Source organism: Uloborus diversus, chromosome 10 (genome assembly GCF_026930045.1).
Source record: "Uloborus diversus isolate 005 chromosome 10, Udiv.v.3.1, whole genome shotgun sequence".
Taxonomy (NCBI): Eukaryota; Metazoa; Arthropoda; class Arachnida; order Araneae; family Uloboridae; genus Uloborus; species Uloborus diversus.
The window spans coordinates 56,905,753-56,925,776 of NC_072740.1; the positions used below are offsets into that span (position 1 = coordinate 56,905,753).

The 20,024-nt window shown below is 32.0% G+C and overlaps 1 protein-coding gene across 1 annotated transcript in view; it reads right to left on the reverse strand.

The window, feature by feature from the left end:
* The window catches only part of LOC129231214 (WD repeat-containing protein 11-like), an 84,637-nt gene that overhangs the window by 12,410 nt on the left and 52,203 nt on the right, over positions 1-20,024 (reverse strand). The window contains exons 16-23 of the mRNA XM_054865470.1: positions 19,866-19,972; positions 15,959-16,073; positions 11,868-12,036; positions 8,994-9,222; positions 8,182-8,263; positions 8,002-8,097; positions 2,741-2,907; positions 186-381 (exon numbers count right to left, since the gene is read on the reverse strand). Of these exons, the coding sequence (XP_054721445.1) occupies positions 186-381; positions 2,741-2,907; positions 8,002-8,097; positions 8,182-8,263; positions 8,994-9,222; positions 11,868-12,036; positions 15,959-16,073; positions 19,866-19,972 (1,161 nt within the window). The remainder of the gene's footprint in view (positions 1-185; positions 382-2,740; positions 2,908-8,001; positions 8,098-8,181; positions 8,264-8,993; positions 9,223-11,867; positions 12,037-15,958; positions 16,074-19,865; positions 19,973-20,024) is intronic.

The window sequence follows — 20,024 nt, forward strand, 5'->3', positions numbered from 1 at the left end:
ACAGAATTATAATTTTAACACATTTAACAAAATTTACAAAACTTCAATTATTCTTAGGGAATAACAAAATGAAAGTCAAAAAACTATACAATTAAAAAACTTTTACCTTTCTTTTATTTGAAACATTTTTGCTAACTTGATTTCAGATAGAAATAAAATTTGCAAACTGGAAAATAAAAACTTGCCTTGGCCAGCCAAGCCCCCTGAATCCATCTGCCGGCTCCCTGAAGATAGCGGCAGCCATCTGAGGCTTTTTGAATAAGACAAAGGAGTTGTACTCCTTCTGAGATGCGACCCGAAGCAATAAGGTTAGTTGCAACTAACTTTACTACTGACTGTGATTGTCCCCAACAGCATTGTACTGTTGATAAAAGACAAGCCCTGAAATCAAAACAAAATTTAATAAAACTTTTTGCCATGCAGATATATAGAAGAAAATGCCAATAATATATCTGATTTTTTAGAACTGTAGACTTTGTTCTAATATTTGAATACATATTTATTTTGTTGGTGTGACATTCACATTTGTTATTAAGATTTTAGAGCACATAAAATCAGGGTCATGCTAAGGGGGTGGCAAATTGTGTGGCCGCACAGGGCTGCTAAAATATTTTGAAATTTAGGGGCCGCTAAAATGTTGAAGTATAAAGTGAAAAGGGGGGCGCTTGAAACGAGCGCCAGCACTGAGACCACAGGTCTATTGTACTGTCCCCGCTTAGACTACTAAAGTAGCCCAATAACAGAAATAAATTTTCAGCAGTTGCCTAACCAAAGTTTAAGGCAGTTCCCAGGGATCTACATAGTGGTATCCCAAGTGCTGAAATCTCTGCCCAGAGTAGAAGTCACATTCACATAGCACATGAATTGAGCTCTCGTCAGCCATATGACATCCTCTACACGATGGAGTGTCGGTAACACCCATCAGATTAAGATGCCTATTTAGAGAGCAGTGTCCGGTTAGCAACCCAACAGACTTTTGATCTCATTCCTACTCAAATTAAGCAGTTCCTTGGACCTAAACCAGGGAGTCTGCTGGTTCAGTCTTGGCCTGTCTTTGAGAGTTGGATTGAAGTCACCAGCCATATGATTTACCCATAAGAAGATTCGTTCCGGTAGTTTTTACTGCATTGTAGAGCAAGCAGAGGGCAGGCTCGGGTCCCATAAATGGTACATTGGAGCCCTGCTTAGCTAATTGATCTGCCAATTCATTGCCCACAACGACCAGGAACCCAGTAAAGGGAAACCCTATTACTGCCAGTTAGTCTTACCAGTGCATTATGGCACTTCCAAACAGTTTTGGTAGAGAAGCAGTCTCTACTGAGAGCTTTCAACACAGCTTGGCTATCAGAGAATATTCTGATTACCCTACCGCTTATGCCTCGCCCTAGGCAGTTATTTACACAAGCCAATATGGCTAAAGTTTCTGCCTGGTAGACAGTAGCAAGCTTCCCTAATGAGAAGCATAGATTTGTGTTATTGTTGCTGCAGTATATACCAGAACCGGTTCCAGATGCAGTCTTGGAACCATCTGTAAACCAGATTTTGTGCGCTTTGCCAATGATTTCCTGTACATCCTTCCATTGCTCTCTGGATGGAAACACAATGTTATAATTGGCATTAAAGCTGAATTGTTAAAACATCTAGTCTGAAAGCATCATAAAGTAAGGCTGCTTACTAGTCTTTGCACAAAGTTTATCATATAGAGACAGGTAATGAGGGGACTTCCAGAGACCCATGAGCTTGAGGCGGTATGCACACAGAATCACCTCCATTTCCACTTGCTTATGTAGTGAAAGTAGGTTAAGAAGGAGCTCAAGGCTACGGGAAGGAGTTGTTCTCATGGCACTAGTGATTGCAATAGTGGCCATAATTTGTACTTTAGTGAGGCAACCCTCAGCCATTACAGTACAGGTTTTACCCCACCAGGCAATTGCCCCCATACATAACTGTAGGTACAATTACTCTAGTATAAACCCAGTAAGCGATTTTTGTTGAAAAACATCAATTATTACCAATGGTATGCCTACAAGACCAAAAGATCTGCTTGGCCTTATCGGTAATAAGCATAAGGTGAGGATTCCATGTCAAAGATCACACCCAGGTACTTGACCTCACTAGAGTAGGCAAGAATGGAACCAAAGAACTCAATTATCTACAAGTTTTTGCGACGTTTCCGGGTGAAGGGAACTAAATAGGTCTTATTCGGATTGACCATATGACCTGCCTCCATATACCACTTTTATGATAAAATTAACAAGATTTTCTTAATAGATTCAGATGAAAAAAACAATTTATCAATTTATTTCTGTTTTGGATAATTTTTGAGGATAAAATTGTCTATGTTAGTAGCTTATATATTCTTTGGTACTTGTCAATAGGTTTACTTTTTTAAGCTTCTTTTTTCAACTGGCTTTTTAGGTCTTTGAGTTCAACTATTGGTTCTTATGATAGGGCTTTGTAGTGTACTTAATTGGTTATAAATTCATTTTTGATTTTTTTGCAAAAATGGTCATATTATGGCAGGCAGATTCCTTGAGGCTTTCTTGCAAATGACCTTTTTTTCCCCCCTCTTTGAATTGACATGTTACATTTAAAATCCAAACAGTGGGACACATCAACTAGCATATGAATATAAATTAATAGGAAGATTTATTTCAACATTATGAATAGGAATGAACAGCAGCAAAGAGCTTTAACAAATTTAAATTTTAGGTATTTCAACTGTTTTTGATGTGATTACCTAAGACAATCTTCATAAAAACTGTCATTCTCACTGTCCGTTTCAAGAAGCAACTGAACTGCTTGATCTGTTTGCCCAAGCAGCAAGAGTCTCTCTGAACATTGTTGTGTCTGTGCATAAGTACTTCGCTTACTCAAGTGTAAATGCACTCGATCCAGCTGAAGACGCTGCAACATCAAAAATAAGTGAGTTTAGAATTAATTCATGTTCAATCATGCACAACATGTGCAAGCACAGTTGTAACAACAGAGCTATTAAAATTGTCATGTAGGTAGCTGACATGTAACCTAGAGTTTTAACATTGCATGCAATTTCTACATTTAGGAAAATCTTTTTAAACATGATTATCTGCTGTATGACAGAATACTATTTTGAAGGTTTTGATAATTTTGAGAGTAAAAATTTGAAAGATTTCTTCTTATTAGTTTTAAAATGGGCATAAAATGTTTTGGTACAGTGAAGTCAAATTTCTACTATTAGAAACTTTTTTATATATGGAAATAAAAAATGTAATGACAAAGTGAGAAACAAATTTTTCATTCCTCAAAAGAAAAGATAGACAAGTAATAAAGTACATAAAACATCAAAATAATTGGTATTTTAACTACAATGGCTGAGAAATAGAGCTAAAAAAACACGAATGCATTCTTAACTTTCAAACAAATTCAATATTACTTTTTGAAAAATTTAAAAGATTATTGCAAGGAAATAACAAATTTAAAAAATATAAGTAGATCTAGTACTTTGAGTTTTCCGATAATTTAAAAAATAAATAGCGGAAGAAAAAAGTGGGTACATTTACTCATGTTCAACATTAAATATTTTCGCTGAGAAATCTTGAACGTTGAATGGTTCGAAGAAACTGGAGCTATAAGAAAAAAAAGCTACTTTATTTGCATAACTCCATTCTCCTACACCAAAGAAATAATAAGTCCCAAACATAGTATAAATTTCATAGCAAATATTTGCCAAACATTAGATTGCTAAATATTGGACAACAAAGAAAACCATTTTGATTTAAAATAGCTTTAATTTGCAAAAGTATATATATATATATATATATATATATATATATATATATATATATATATATATATATATATATAAAGGAAAACATATAATTTTACTTCTATACATAAATTCCTTTAAAAATTTTCTAAATCAATTTTCTCAACATCTATTGATCTCATACTTAACCAGCCAAAAATAACTGTTACTCAAGACAAAACAATGCATAAGGTCACATTGACTCAAAAAGTTACATTCTGTAATTCCTTAAACTGTCATAAATTATTTTTCATTTGGTATACGTGGAAAAGAAGTATAACTAACATTAACTCAGGTCACAAAGCACTTTTTTGTTCAACTCTGAAAAAAAGTTGCAAAAACCCCTTCCACATATGAAAAGAGGTGGAAATGTCTCAGAAAGTGTTTTTTTACAGCAGCATACAAAAGTTTGTGAACTGTATTCTGTGAATAAACCCACAAAAGTTCCGCTTGCAAGCAGGAGGCAAGTAGATCCACATATTACTGATAAAAATTCAGAATGTGACAATAAAAGGATTATGAACAGATTCTAAGAGTGCCATTTGATCCTGGTTACTGGCATGTAAGTGCTCTAATGATCATGAAATAGTTTAACACCTTGAAAATAAAAAAAAGTGAATTAAACGCTTTCAAGTTTTACAGTGGATAATTTGTTACGTAATTTCTACAGGGAACACTAAATGGAATTTTACCTAAATAAAAAAGCACAAAGGATTTTCAGGGGCTCTATTAAAAGAAGGATCTTCAACATTTATTACTCAAGGGACAAATAGTAAATTTTTGGAGGCGAGATGGGTCAATAAGTCAAAAATATTTCAGTTCACATAGTTTAGTTAGTAATAACTTCCTTCCCCATACACCCACAAATTTGTTTCTAATTAAGGCTTAGAGGTGCTTTTTAAAATTTCCTGGGCTTAGTTTTCTTTTAAAATACTTAAAAGGAAATATACAGTTAAATCCTGTTCTGTTACAATAGAGTTCAAGGGACTGCTATTTTTGTTCAATGTAGCAAGGAATATTATTGTAAAGAAACTCAATCAAGATAGCAATTAAAATGGGACTGAACATTTATTTTGTTCGATATTTCATTGTAATAAGATTTTGCTGTATTATCCAATTTATAAAAAAGTTTTTTTTCAGTTTGCAAGCTTCCCATGTATTGGACAAAATCTATTTGTGAGCCATAGATTGGAAATCTCTGGTCTAAAATAAATGTTCAAGGAAAACTATAAGGTAAACACACCAGTAGTGGCCAGTGCTTCAGTAGTGGCCACTTCAACGTTTATATTAGAAAAAATAGGATTCCATGTCTCTCAATGGGTTCAAAAGTGAATCAAACGTGCAGTAGGTATTACCTCCTGCACGTGTGAATCCATTGAGAGACCTGGAATCCTATTTTTTCAGATATAAACCTTGAAAAGGCCACTTCTGAAGCACTACTAAGCACTGACCACCACTGGTGTGCTTACCTTACACATGATTACATGACATATTTTGCAATTTACTCTTCGAATTATTAATTTTTGATTCAACAAAAGTGATTTAATATCAATTGATTTAAAAAATATATATGTGTATACTTTATTTTTATTCTTTTTTCATAAACTGATGGTTGAAATGTTATTTTTAAATTTATTTTTCTATTTTGAAAAAATATACATATGCATATAATGTTTCAACATTTTTCATAGGTTGATAATTTCCTCCTTTAGCATAGTGCTTTTAGATGGCCAAACAAATTTTATAAAGAATAAAAGTCTAGGATTAAATGGCCACTAATAGTTAAAAAAATTTATATTTAAAGTTCTCCTAAATTAGCTTGCTAACCTCAGGCTACCCCTAAATATCTTTAAATTTCCATATCTAATAAACACAATGTAATTTCTTTGACAATATGAAATTTGACTCAAAGAAATTGGATTAAAATTTGAGATTATTTTGGAAAAATTAGGAAACTTTAGAAAAATAAAGTACCTCAAAAATAAACTATAAACTATTTCTAAAGTCGAAATTATAAGAGAAAAAATATGATAGAGAAGCTGGTAGTTTTAAAAATAATCATTAGGATCATTACTCGGTCAATTATTAACAGCCGATGCATCTGTAATCGGCAAATTTGCTTATCCGCGCATCTCCCATACAAACCTCAAATCACTAAAAACTGACTATTTTGCTACTGAAATGATACCTAATTAATTTTGTTAAGAAATAAAAACAAACTTAAATGGAATTTAATAGTGTTACAAATTCTGTAAATAGTAATTATTGTAGTAACGTAACCTGTAAATAGTTTCCCGTAATGAATATACAGTCCCTGTACATTCGGCTGAAGTATACGATCCCCATATTTTTTTCATTGATAAAATTTGTGAAAGAAATAAGATAACGGTCTACGAATTTCGAGAAGCATTTCGAATGTTGTGGAAACTTTTCGATGTTTATAAAAGCGTCCCGCGTGATAAAAAGTTCAGTTTCGAGTTAGTTTTTGCTTGTGAATCATTGCAGCGGAACGCTGGAGAGCATTTATTGCTGTTTTGTGAAGTCTTTTGAGCTGTTGTTTTTTGTATTTGGAAGTAAATACGTGTGTAACCGTTGAGTTTACAGTGTTGTGTGATATTTGCTTAATTGCTGATGATTAATTTAGCAGTTGTTGACGATCTTTCTTGTACATAGTGTAAATAAATTTCCTGTATTTTTAATCAAGAACTGTGTCGTCCTTTCAAGAAAGTTGGAAGTTGTACCGAATCCGTTACAATAGTATTACACTGCTATCTATATTTAGAATTTCAAAAACTTTACAAAACTTAACAATGTAAAAAAAATCCCCAAAAAAGCAATGGATATGGATACAGTAGAGGTGGTGAGTGGGGCTTATAAGTGCGGGGGCAAAATTTTTTTAGGAAGTTGAAGACTTTTTAGGCTACCTTGAGTGACTGGGGGGGGGGGGCCTGATGTTCTGTCTCGTAAATGTTTTGAAATTTTAGTTTTAAAAATGCCATTTTAGTAGTGGAGTTTTGCCAACATTTGGGGAAGAGAGCAAGGGTGCCCATATGCAAAATTTTAAGGGGGGCTCAGATATTTTCCCCATAGAAACCGATTTCAGTACAGATTAAAGTTATTAAAATCTGACATATTTAATAACTTATTTTTAATTGCTGGAGAGGAAATGTTTTTACATTTTTGCAAAGGAAAAAGCACTAAAAGCAAAGAAGTTCTAATTTCAAAGGGGGGACATGAGCACCCACTTACCCCCCTCCTCATATGGGCGCCCTTGCAAGGGAGAGACGTTTCCAGGGTTATCCCTGTAATATATTTTTTAATAAAGTCTAATTAGTAATAATAATAATAAAAACAAATAAGTTTGGACTCTCTTTAGTAATGTAAGGGTAAGGAAGGCTCTCCCAGGAAAAAAATCTTAAACTGATGTCTTAAAGACGCAAGATAAAGCCAACTTTAGCAAACTTAGAGCAAGGGGTTTGGGGTTCTCTCCCAGAAATTTCGCAAAGTTTAAAACGTCTTTTGAAACGTTATTTCAGACTTCTCTTTTATTGACTTTAGGAGGAACAAAAGGGTTCAATGGTTCTCCCAGTATTCTTTTTATTGAACTGATGAAAACCTAAGAACACAGAACTTCCTTTGGGGACTGCAGAAAAATATCTCTGGACTTTTATTTTCAAAATTGGAGCCTTAAAAAGGCTGTTTCATGCTCTTTCTAAGGGGATTTTCTTCCTGTTTTTTTTCTCAAACTGGAGTCTTTACAACGCAAATTTAGGTCATCTTTGAATTTAAAGGAAGGAGTGCGCTCAGGGATTTTCTCATGGATGTTTTTCAAAATTGAAGTTTCAAAACTGAAATTTTTAACAATATTTGGTGTGTTTGGGTAATTTTACCCAGAATATTTTGAAATTAAAATCTTAACATTTACGCAATCTTTGATGATGAAAAAATAGCGGGGGGAGTTGCCGCCTCAAATCGCCGTCACTGGGATACACATATCTGGCACATCACTAACTGAAAGATATTACAGTATAACCATTCATTCAGGTTGGTTCTGTGCAACACTTAAAAGTTTACATCGTTCGTATCATTCAATCTAATTTTATAAGAGAAATTATATGCAATGCAGATTCATTTCTGGATCACCACCAAGTTCTTGATAATATAAATGGTAATATAAAATGAAAAGAAATGAAGTAATAAATTTGATACATTACTTTGTAAACCTCACTATCACAGAAGAAATCATATGCTGTGTCTAGAGGATGATCAAAGTAGATGTCAGGCTTGAAGCCATCTCCTTGACCAGGATACTGAAATAAACCAACAGTTAACATAAAACCAGAAATAAACATATTACAGTCAGCAAAACGGATGAGAAATAAAAAAAAGATCACCTGAAGACTCTGATACTTGGCTTGCTTCAGAAAATGCAGAGCAACTGTCCAGAAAATGACTCCTTCCTCATCCCCAAACAGCCTGTTCAAAATTTCAAGTGGAAAGAATTCATAAAATAAACCACAAAGAAGATCTGTTCTAATTCACTGATTAGAATTAGCATTAATAGAGCTGTCAATGCACCAATGAGATTTTACAAAAGGATAAGTTTCTATAGTTAAACTCTATAGAAACAACCTAATATCATCACATAAGTAATCAAAGAAGGTTTGCAGTGCAGTGATCAATTATAGTACATAATGTGGACACTCAATCAATACAAAAATGTCAAATAATGGAAGAAAAAGTTATCTGTTTAAATATAGTCACCAATTATTTTTATCATTATAGTGAAATACATGTTTTAAATTTGTTTACATTCAAAAGAAGAACTCTTTGAAACTATGTGCAGGTGCACTAAATTTATAACGTCTGAGTTTTGCAATTGCTAGGAGATGTATTAATGCATATAATTTTTTAATGTACCACAATTTTTAGAAACATTTGGCATTTTTAATGCATTTGTTTGAACATATAAAGTAGCCTGGCAAAGACATAGAATGAAACTGAAAATGTTATTAAACTAAAAACAAATTATTTTATACATTTCAAAGTTTTCTTAGTTGAGTTGAGTTCTTTAAAAAGCATGTCTCTCCTTTAAATCAAAGCATTAAATAGTTAAAAGCAAGCCCTAAACCATAAGAATGCTTCTAAGAAACATAAAATAATGTAACTAATTGCTCTCATACATTATGTAGCAGCATGATTCTACCTAGAGATGTGAAGACTTCGTTCTGCTGTTCCATAAGGACATCCTTTCAAAAATTCTTTTGTTTTTCTGTCTAGAGATCGAAGCTGTACTTGAGCCCGGAACATGTCAGGATCATCCTGCTGATCGATGTCTGAGAAGAATTCTGTTTGTTCAGATAAGAGATGCTGTAAGAAGCTTTTTAGGTAAAAGCACACCCGAGGTGAAAGCAGATGGGGGGAAAAGGGAGCACCTATGGAAGGGTACAAGACCATTATAACCAACTAAAAAAACCTGAAAGGGTATATATTAAACAGATGTGATATGAACAATTTGATCTGTCTACATGAACTACAATAAAGGTATTAAAGGATAACTATAAGATTTATATGACTGTCATAGATAAAATTACACATTTTGAACTAAACAGAAAAATCATAAAACATCAAAAAAGAAAAGAAAAACTTTGATACATAATTTTTTTAACTCCATTGAAACAATTTTATGATAAAAGCAGAAATATATTTCTATCAATGAATTCCCAGAGGAGAAACTCATTTTGCATATTTATTTCCTGTACTTGCAATGTCAAAACACCCATAAAAGAATTTTTACTATTCCCAATACTGAGCTCAAAAATTTGGCAGTAGTAAAATGAGCTTTGTAAAAATTCTTTTGCTGCTGTCTCAAAAAATTTAACCTTCATTAAAACAGGATTGCCCCCCCCCTCCCCCAAAACAGAGAAGCATGAGCCATCCCAAATGGGATCAAAAACCATTTAAAATTACCCCTCTCTCCAAAAAATTTTAAAAGTGCAGTGCGTGCCAGGAGCTCTTTTCATGGACTTGGCTTGTCTTAAAACCTGGCAAGTATCCCCCTCTGTTAATTATAACCTCCAGCCCTTTTTTGCCCATAGTAAAATTATTCCATAATCTCAAACATACCTTCCCCACTCAAATCTAGAGCTTTAGTTCCCCTCTCCATGTAGAGATTTTTCTTTTCCAAGATAAGAAACAAGCAATAACATTTCCAAAAAAAATTCAGCCAAGAGATACAAGCAGAATATTCCTGTCAATGATTTTTCCATCCACCTTGTCTTGATGTCTTTTGAACCTAGGAACCTTTTTTTTTTTTTCTCAAAATAAATGTTTTTAACAAACATTTTTGAAAAGAAATTTATAATATTATACTTCTTATTCTCTTTTAACTCGGATTGGAATGGCACATATATTTTTGCTAGAAATTGAATGCTCTTCAACGCAAGGCCATTTTGCAAACAAGCTGTTTTGAAAATAGCAGGAAACTTATAATAAGTTTTTTAAAATTTCATCATAGGCAAAGAATATATTAAGAAATAAAATTGATAGCACAAACATTTTGCTTGAAAATGAGCTAAAAGGATTAAAATACATAAATAAATGTAAAAAATAATTAAAAATAAATGCAATTCAAAAAGGGAGGCGCACATCAAATGATAATTTCACAAGGAAGTTTTCATAAAAGTTTTAAAATATCAATTACACTGTATAAAAATGTTGTCTTTCTCTCATGCCTAACATCAAAAATATAACAACTTTTCAGGTTTGTAGGCTATGGTCCATCTTGGTGTTTCTTGCCTTAAGGCAGGTCTCCGGCTTTTTTAGAGCATGAATGAATTCAAAAAAGAAGTCAGAGCATGAACTTCTAAATGAATCATGATCCTAATCATCATTGGATACACCAATCTCCAATTTGAATGTACAGCACTACTTCTGATGAGCAGATTTTTTGCTCTTAAAATCGCCTATTCTCTTTGTTATTGAGGGGTATTCGTTTTGTCCATTTTTAAGCATTGGAACTCATACTTTTTCCAACTTCTAAAATTTCTTCTTTTTTCCCTACCGTAGTTCATTCAAGTCAACCAGTTACTCTCTCAAGACCAAAGAAGATCAGAAACAGTACAACCAAATCTGAGATCGATGCTCTATCCAATCATGATTCTGATCATGATCCATTCAGAACATGAAGTAACCTTTTCAGAATCATTAGTGCTCTATAGACATGTCAATGAAAACATTAGCCAGAAATGTATGGGACAGTCTACAGTCTACAACTCAAAAAGTAGTAATACAGTAAACCCTGTGAAGTTGACCACCTGTCTAAGTTGACCGCTTTTTTTCAGACACAGAATTAACCTTTATCATATAAATCAACCTTTGTAAGTTGACCACCTGTTTAAGTTGACCACTAAAGTAGTGCACCACAGGTGGTCAATTTACACAGGTTTCACTGCATTATAACACTTTTGGTTAGTTACTGAACATTTGCTTTCTAAAATATGGGTTCGTTAAAAAATTGAGGGGCTATGATGTTTATAGAGAGTCAAAAACTAAAATTTACCTGAATTTATAGCATAACATTTCAATTAAATATTGCCCCCATTACCAGCACTGTTCCAAGGGCAGTCAGATAACAAGTTATCTATAGAATATCAAATTAAAAGACTGAAAAACTATCGCAAATAGGAGAGCAAGGTTTTACACAAAAAAAGAAACAGAGCATTTTTGATAGTTAAAGCGTAACTCAACTTTTTTACCCCGATGTATAGCTTAAATTAATACTTTAAAACTTAAAGCCAATTCCACACACAGGCAGAAATTTTGTATGAATCTTTTCTCATATGTCTTTTCTTTCGGTTAAAACACAGTTCAGATTAAGCAAAGGTTTATTGAATCTGTAGTTTATTCAACCACAGTTCAGACTCAGCATCAAAAAAGTCCCTCATAGTTTGGATTTTTTTTTTTTTTTTTTTTTTTTTTTTTTTTGAGCTGAAAAAATTAAATTTATTTCTATTGCATTTCCTCAAATATTTTTGAAACATAAAATTTTCAGGAATTGAAACTCATAAGTAAAACCTACTCTGTATATGGTAGTCATATGCAGAAGAGGAAAATATCTTGAGACCAAGATCTGTGATTCTGAGGCAACCATCTGCTGTGGCCAAAACTGGACGATCTGAACCCACCCAATCAAGATCCTGCACACGAGGAATGTCACGAGGGCAACGAATACCAGACACAAATGATGCCTGAAACATATGAACATAAAAAAAAAAAATCAGTAGTCCAAAAAAAGGGGGGAAAAAGCAAGATATTTTGTTTATGTGCATTTTTTAAAAGTTCTCACCTAGTTTCTGGAAAAAAAAGGAACCAGGTAAAACATTTAGTTTCTGCATAGCACCATGCACAATTTTTTTTAAATAGAAATATTACTAAAATGCTCTTAAATAGAAATATACTAAATGAATATCTTTCTGAACCATTAATTGAATACCAGTTTTCGAACTGTTTTAGAGAGAATAATTAATGGCAATAGAGATATAATTTTGAGCATTGTAAAATTTATAAACATAAGAACATTATTAAATCAATAAAGCTAAATAGAATGAGATGTGCAAGTCATCTTCTATGAATGAATGTAGAGAAGAGCCCTTAAGGTATTTAATGCAACTTCTGTTTGTAGAAAATTAAGAGAAAGATCAACAGAAGATGGCAGGGATGACAATTTTGCAATTTTTAAAAGTTAAGAACTGGTAATCAATTTCTGAAAAGAGGGTAGAATGGAAAATACTTTCCTGAAGAAGGCCAGGGCTCACAAAGGCTATTGTGCCAATGTTGACTGACTGTTAAATTTGAGATGAATCATCTTACTGATCCTCATCTACAAATCTTTGACTTTTTTCTATCTGGGCAGCACCTCTGCACATTAAATTTGACATTTATGTTTGGACCATAATCCACAGATAAAGTCAAAATTCTTTTAATTTTTGGGTATGTATATTTTGTGTTGTCCTGCCCTGGATTATATGACAGATTTTTTTTTTTTTTTTTTTTTTTTTTTTTTGCTGTTGTTAGATAGTTTTAAGTACTTAAGTTTCAAAGTCAATGATCAGAGGTAAAATTGATGCATTATATATAATGTATTAAATACTCAAATCTAAAAACTAATATTTTTTTAAGCTGAAGACATTTGCTTTAGTTTTAAAATGCTCTTAAACATTCACATTCTACTTTTAGAATGTGAAAAAACTTTCACAGGGTGTCTACCGATCGGGTTATGCAAAATTCCAATATACTGTAAAAAGGTAAAACTTTGTGCCAAGGGGGCAACAATTGGCCACTGTTGCCATGGTGATGATTTTGCTCTCTAGTGGCTTTTTTTTCGAACTTACGACCTCCAAAAAAAATCACCAGTTAGTGTTACTATTTAGGTAGCTAAAGATGCTTTATCAGAGATTACCGTTGTTTTTGTATACCTTAGATAACTTAGTCGTTCTTAGTGTGTGATTCGACTCCCTCATGGAAGAGTCAAAAGTCTCTTTTGGGCAGATCACGTATACTATTTTCCAAGATTTGGTAAGTTCAGATCTGCTTTACTAATTTGTCAGTTATGAATTAAGACATTTGTTGACTTAAAATGTTTCATAGTTTTCACAAGCTCTCAACAATTATCGAAAATGGGAATGTTGGGGTACAACAATGGACCACCTATTTTTCACGGTTTTTAGTGGCTTGGAGCTTCATTTCATTCTCTGTAGGGATGCTTTCCCCCATATTTTGTGTTATTTATTGCAAATGGTGGCAAGAAAAGACAGAAGAAAGCTTAAGGGTCGTCCTATCGCACATACTCCTAGGATTTTTGAAGAAGGTGCTAACTGAAAACTGGTTCAAAACACAAACTGAGGTATTTTTTAAAAACTACTTATTTTGATGATATTTGGAATAAGAAATCGTGATTTTGCATTTCAGTTTTCAAAATTCTTTTTTTTTTTTTTTTTTTGATCTCGTTTAAAAATTTGTCCCAACCTATGTATTTTTCTGAGGCCTAAGTATAGGTACCTAGCCTTTAGTTGGTGAGATTTTTCTAGTTTTCAAATGCTTCTGTGTCAAAACCTAGGCAGATAATAAAGAATGTTACCCACATTTACTATGTTGAACTCGAGACGATAAGTGATGATTAAGTCCTTAAAAATTTTTTTTAAAAAAAGTGTAAATGATGGACTAAAAAAAAATTCTTTATACAGTTTCAAGCAGAGGACAATGTGTAGTCTCAGACAACAATAGGCCAGATCAAGTTCTTAATGTGTTTTCTAAGATAAAAATGAATGAGTTGGCCCATGCATATAAAAATGTTTTCTAGGATGTCCTAGAATGTTTTCTAGGTTAAAATGAATGAAATGAGGTGACCCATAGTTGCACCCCGTAGGGGGTATAACTATGGGCCATGGGGAGAAAATTCCCCTTCCTCTTCTTTCCAACTTAGATTTTTTTTTTTTTTTTAAGTTTCATTCGAAAGGACGAGATGTATTAGCTAACATTGTTAAAGTTCTCAAATTTCTAAATCAAAGATGTACACGGAATTTTTCATTGAAAACATTGAAAAAGTGGCCCCATAGTTGGACCATTTTACAGTAGTTTCTAGCATTTATAGTATGGCATTTACAAAATTTGCAGGAGCATCCCACAAAAAGTAAACTTTTTATGGTTATAAATTTCAGAGCAAAATGAAAAACAAAGTAATACATGCCAATTACAAACTCAAAAATTAATACGTTTTTCCTCATATATGTATGTTTAGTTTAACTACTATTTTTAATAATTCTATCATCAGCTTTATCTCTTTTCAGCATCTATTCTTTAGTTGTGAAAAACTGATGCAAGCTTTGTAACAGTTCATATAAAGGCATCCCTGCACCCAGCTATTTTGTTGGTATCATGTTTTACTTTATTTCTTTGTTGAACATGAAGTGAAAAATTACAACAACTATTGCAGACATCAATTCCAGTAACCTTGATTTTTTTCAAAACCTTGGTTTAAATATTTGTTAACACCCACTTCATTATTTGTCAAGCTAAACAACAAAATATGTGTAAGCAACTTAGCTTAGAAATTCAACTTCAATCAAAAACACCCAAAAACTATCGATAGGATAAATAAATTTAATCATGATATCGTTACTTTTCATCAGCTAAAAATATAAAACATTTTGAAAAAATAAAAATACTGATCACAGTCTGAGTTACAACAGACAACAGTTTATTTTACCCCCCTACACCCCTCACATCAATAGTACATATTTCATTCTCAATTTTTCATTCACTTGCCCAATATTTTAACTCCAGTATAATTTCAGTAAAAAAATCCAGTATTTCCAATATTAATAGACACCCTGTTTTAGCTTACTTTTATGCTTTTTATGACAAGTTTTACACATAATATATATAAATTTCCCATTGTGATTTATGCAGAATCTTTTAACATTTGCTTTCAGTTATAATATATTTTCATTATTAATTAACACAAAATGTATTGGGTCAAAATACGATGATTCTTTCAGCTATATTGTTTCCTTTATTGTACTAATCTACATGCTGTACAGTGTATAATAGGATGCAATAAATTATCTGTGGATAATACTTTGAAAAATATGATATGATTCTGGATTCAAAGCAATCTAAGATCTCCAAACTGTCCTTACATAAAAATTTATTTTTTCTTTCTTCCAATTAAGAAAAAATTCAAAGACTTTCTCAAGAATCTGAGAAGTCATCGCATCCTTGTGCTGTTTCTGCTGCCAAAGGACTTCAAAATGAAAAGTTGACATGATTTGAACATTGGTTTGTTCTAACCTTTACATTCACAATTTTTCTTACTAGAGAAACCTTTAGTGTTTTTCATTTTAAATGTAATTGATCAGCAAGCTTTATTTATGAAAATAAAATTATAAAATTTTAAATGAATTTCAATGTTAATTTGCTTTTTAAAGTCAGATTTAAATTTTTTTTTTAATAAAATTTCTCTTTAAAATTAGAAAATAAATATACACAAATTCTTAAAGAACATAATTTTCACTATGAAATTCTACAAGTTACTTCATGTTAAAAATTTTAATACTTTAAAATCCTTAAGCAGCTACAGTAAATAGATAAAGAGCATTACAGAACACTCACATCTTTGACATCCCATACATCTACACCATCATTATACAAAACCAAGATTTTCATGTTGCCCTTACCAGGTCCAAAACGAATCTTCTTAATCCAGCCTCTATGAGTGGAAATCCCTCTATAAGAAAGTACACATTTTTTTTTAACTACTGAAGGAAATTAACCATGAAATGAGAATTAGCTAGGTACTCTTCATACAAGCGGTTGAGAGCTAAAGCGGTGAAAGTCAATTTTAATAATTAATTATTATACCATCAGAAATTAGTTTTAATTACATTCTGCTTCATAAAAGTGGTTCATGTCAAGGTTCAACTATTTGCCAATTGACAACAGAAACTTTGAATCACAAGTTTTTTGTGCAAAAGTGGTTCAACTCATTATCAAAAAGATGATTATAAGTGGGTACTACATTTTTATTGAAGTTAAGAGCAATATTCTGCTGTGCTAAGCACAAATGTGGAATTTGCAGTTGAGCTCAAAATAAGAAATTCATGAGCCAAATTTTACATGTTATGCCTTTGATTTGTGTCTTAATACATTATTAAAAACTTTACAAATATTAATTGTTTATTAGTTCTTATGCATTTAATTTTCTGTAATCTTGCTAAGTTAGGCGTTTATTCCCATTGATTTTTTGCTCAAAAATACCATAGTTCTTGAAACTTTGCCTGTATGTAGATTTAGTCTGCCGTGCACTATTTAACATTGCCCATGGGATTTGCGAGAAATTTAAAGCTATAACCAAGTTGACACTATTTTTGGTAACAAATCGCCAAATTTTGCCAAAAAAATTCAACACAGGATAATAATATTAGCAATATATGGTGAATTCCAGGAAAAAGGAGACATGGCACTTGAATTTTAAAAATTAATATTCTGTCACTTGTCATTTACTTCTCTTCAGAAATAAATGAATTTCTTGAATCTAAACCAGTTTTTTCCCCAATAGTTTGATGACTTTCAGAGAATCAAGTGCAAAATCAAGTTTTCTCTTGGTGTTTTTACAGAGCGAAAAATCTCTTTTTTGTAACATACTGTAATTTAAATATACTTGCTATCAGCATATAATATTTAGGTTAACTTTTACCTTTTGAATGTTTAGTTAAACTTTTCGGTAAGTAATTTAAAATTTCTCTTTCTTCAACGGTGAAATGGGTCCATTACTAAGGTGAGTTTGATGTCTTTCCATTAACAAAATACTACATCTCAGTTAGTTCACCAAGAACCAATTGGGTATATAGAAACTGATGTTATTTTATGCAAAGCAGAATTATGTTCCTTGTCAAGGAGGCTCAGTTAGAATTTTAATATAGATTTCATTTACATGGTTTTTTACATTAATGGAAGGACATTTATCTATAAGCTGATACAGGGTAAAATTTTAATATGCTAGTGGAAAACAAATTATTGTTTAAAACTAGTAACCACATTTAAAATGTATATAAGTAATATTTGTACAAAAATTATGTGTGCTATCATTTAAAAAATAAACTTTTTTTTAATTTTTTTTAAAAAATGTTTTGTGATTTTATTTATTCTATTGTACTTGATAAAAATCATTTAAACTACTTAAAAGTTCCTAAGCATGCAAGAATTATTTTGGTATGACATGTTTGTGATTTGATAAGCCAATTTGAGCAGAAACGATTGCTTACAAACTTGACATTTATATTGGAACAATACAATATTTAAACTGCTTTCAGATTTGTTAACACAAGTCACAGGAAAGGACTGTTGAGAGCATTAGTTCAACCGTTAAAGATACTGCAAAGAGATCAGTGAATTCAAAGATCAACTTTCAAAATGATGGAGTAATATCCATTCTTATCGTGACACATAAAATATGCACTATTTGAACCCTGTAACAAGTTATGTTATTGAATAAAGTCAGTATTTTAACAAATAAAAGGAGATTTCACTTCAGACTGACAGTCAACAGACTGACAGTCAACAGACTGACAGTTATGAATAATATTAAAAAGAAGATACAGCTGAATCAAAAGCACCAAAATGAGAATATGCAAAAGACATAACATTTGGACAAGTTTTGTTAGGTGAATGGAAGGGAAAGAAATCAACAAAGGGCAATGTTGGACAGGTACTTCATAGAGAAGATGAAGGAGTAAAAATATCTTGTTTGAGAATGAATAATAATGATCTCTGTATTCCCTGACAAAGAAGATAAATGTTCTATGGATTCTGATAACATTTTTGAGAATTTCAAGAATTCAGAATTGTAACAGATGGCTCAGGTATTAGATGTCATTGTTTCAGACTGCTGTATTAGCTGAACAAATGTTTGTAAGTTGAAATTTACCAAGTTAAATTGTTTTCAACTTCTTGTCCTTCCATTACCCTTAACAAATATATAATTTATATGCTTAAAATAATTATTTTTTAAAACTAGAGGTGAAATTTTAATACACCCCATATGTGCTCTAACTTTTATAGAATTTTCCTTTTATAGTTTGGCTAAACTTTTGGGGAGAACATGATTGAGTGAAAATGATGTTGCAAAACTGTCCTTTCGTTACCTTTTTTTAAATTTTATTAAAAAAAAAAACATTACTGGCAAAATATTCCTGGCTTTTTTAACAACTTACTATGATGTGTATAAAAGTCCATGCATCAGTTTTTCAAATATATATATTTTGATGTGATCACAGACAGAAATACATCGATTTTTTTGTTCAAACTGTCATTCCGTTACCACCGGAATTCACCATATATCAATCTCGGAAGCTAAAATTTTGCATAGGTTAGTTTCAAAAGCATCTCTAGACCACTATAAAATCACCAAGATCTAATTTCTGTGGATTTAGGAACTCTAAAAAATAGTGCTCCAGAATGGGGGATCAGCTTTTGAGACGAATTGCCATTTGTAGCTAAGGTAGCAGAACATTTTATCACACTGGAAGCATGGAATTTTGAGAGCTCCAAGTACATTTGGCTGTTAATATGTTTTTATATTTTTGTGAGTTTGAACTCATTTGATTTTGTGTAACACGCATGTAAACTTGTGAAGAAGCGCTTTTTTTATACTGAAATCATCATTTTTCAGACCGTTTTGAGATCCCATGAGTTTCTAATATGAATCTGAAACTATGCTAAGAGCACGAGCTGTAATTATACTGTACAACCACGTAGATTATAATTACAACTCTTGCTCAAATTTATTGACTCAAGCCTTTTAGAAGTAATTGATCTAAAACTTGGATTATTTTGTTTAAAACTGTCAACTTTGGAATTGTGTAATTTAAAAAGCTGATTAGATGCCACGGGTTTCTAACTTAGACCTTAAGCTACACCTCATGGACTCTTACTACAGCTATATCACAAAGCTATTGACTTGTCGAGCACAGAGGTTTTGACTCTGAAACTTTTTTTTTTTAAATCATCAAATTTGAGACTGCTAAACTGCTAAAGCAAAGAGTAACCCATGTCATTTTCTATTTCTCTGAGTACTATACTATGGTGAGTAATTCATCCTACAATTATTTTGGAGGGTCACATTAGCAGATATCCGGACACAAACAAAGCCAAAAAAAGCAACGAACATAGCATTTTTAATTGACTTTTGCGCCCAAAGTCAAGACTGAGTCACCAAATTATTTATGCTAGTGTGTACCTAGTACCAAGTAGTATTCATATTTTAAAAAATTGAAATAGGTCACACATTACTTTTGGAGCAAAACGATCATATATTTAGTACCATATCTTCACAATCTTAAACTTTGACCTCCACTAAGGGACAAAAAAAATCAGATTTAAGAATATAGAAACTTCACTTTTTCTTATAATAGTACTACAAACAAAATCTGAAATTTCACGAAAATTGAAGACATTTACATTATATTTCAAACATTTAACACAAATATAAAATACTTCACTTCTAAAAATTTGAACTCACTTGGATACTTTTCCCTTTAAGTACCAAATTGTGAGGTTTCCATCAACATCACCTAATACAATGTGATCTCCTTTCCATGCAATGCAGCTTACACTACCCATTGCTTGCTAAAACATGAAAATTACAAGCGTTAAAATGCAACTACCTTAGTTATTTGTT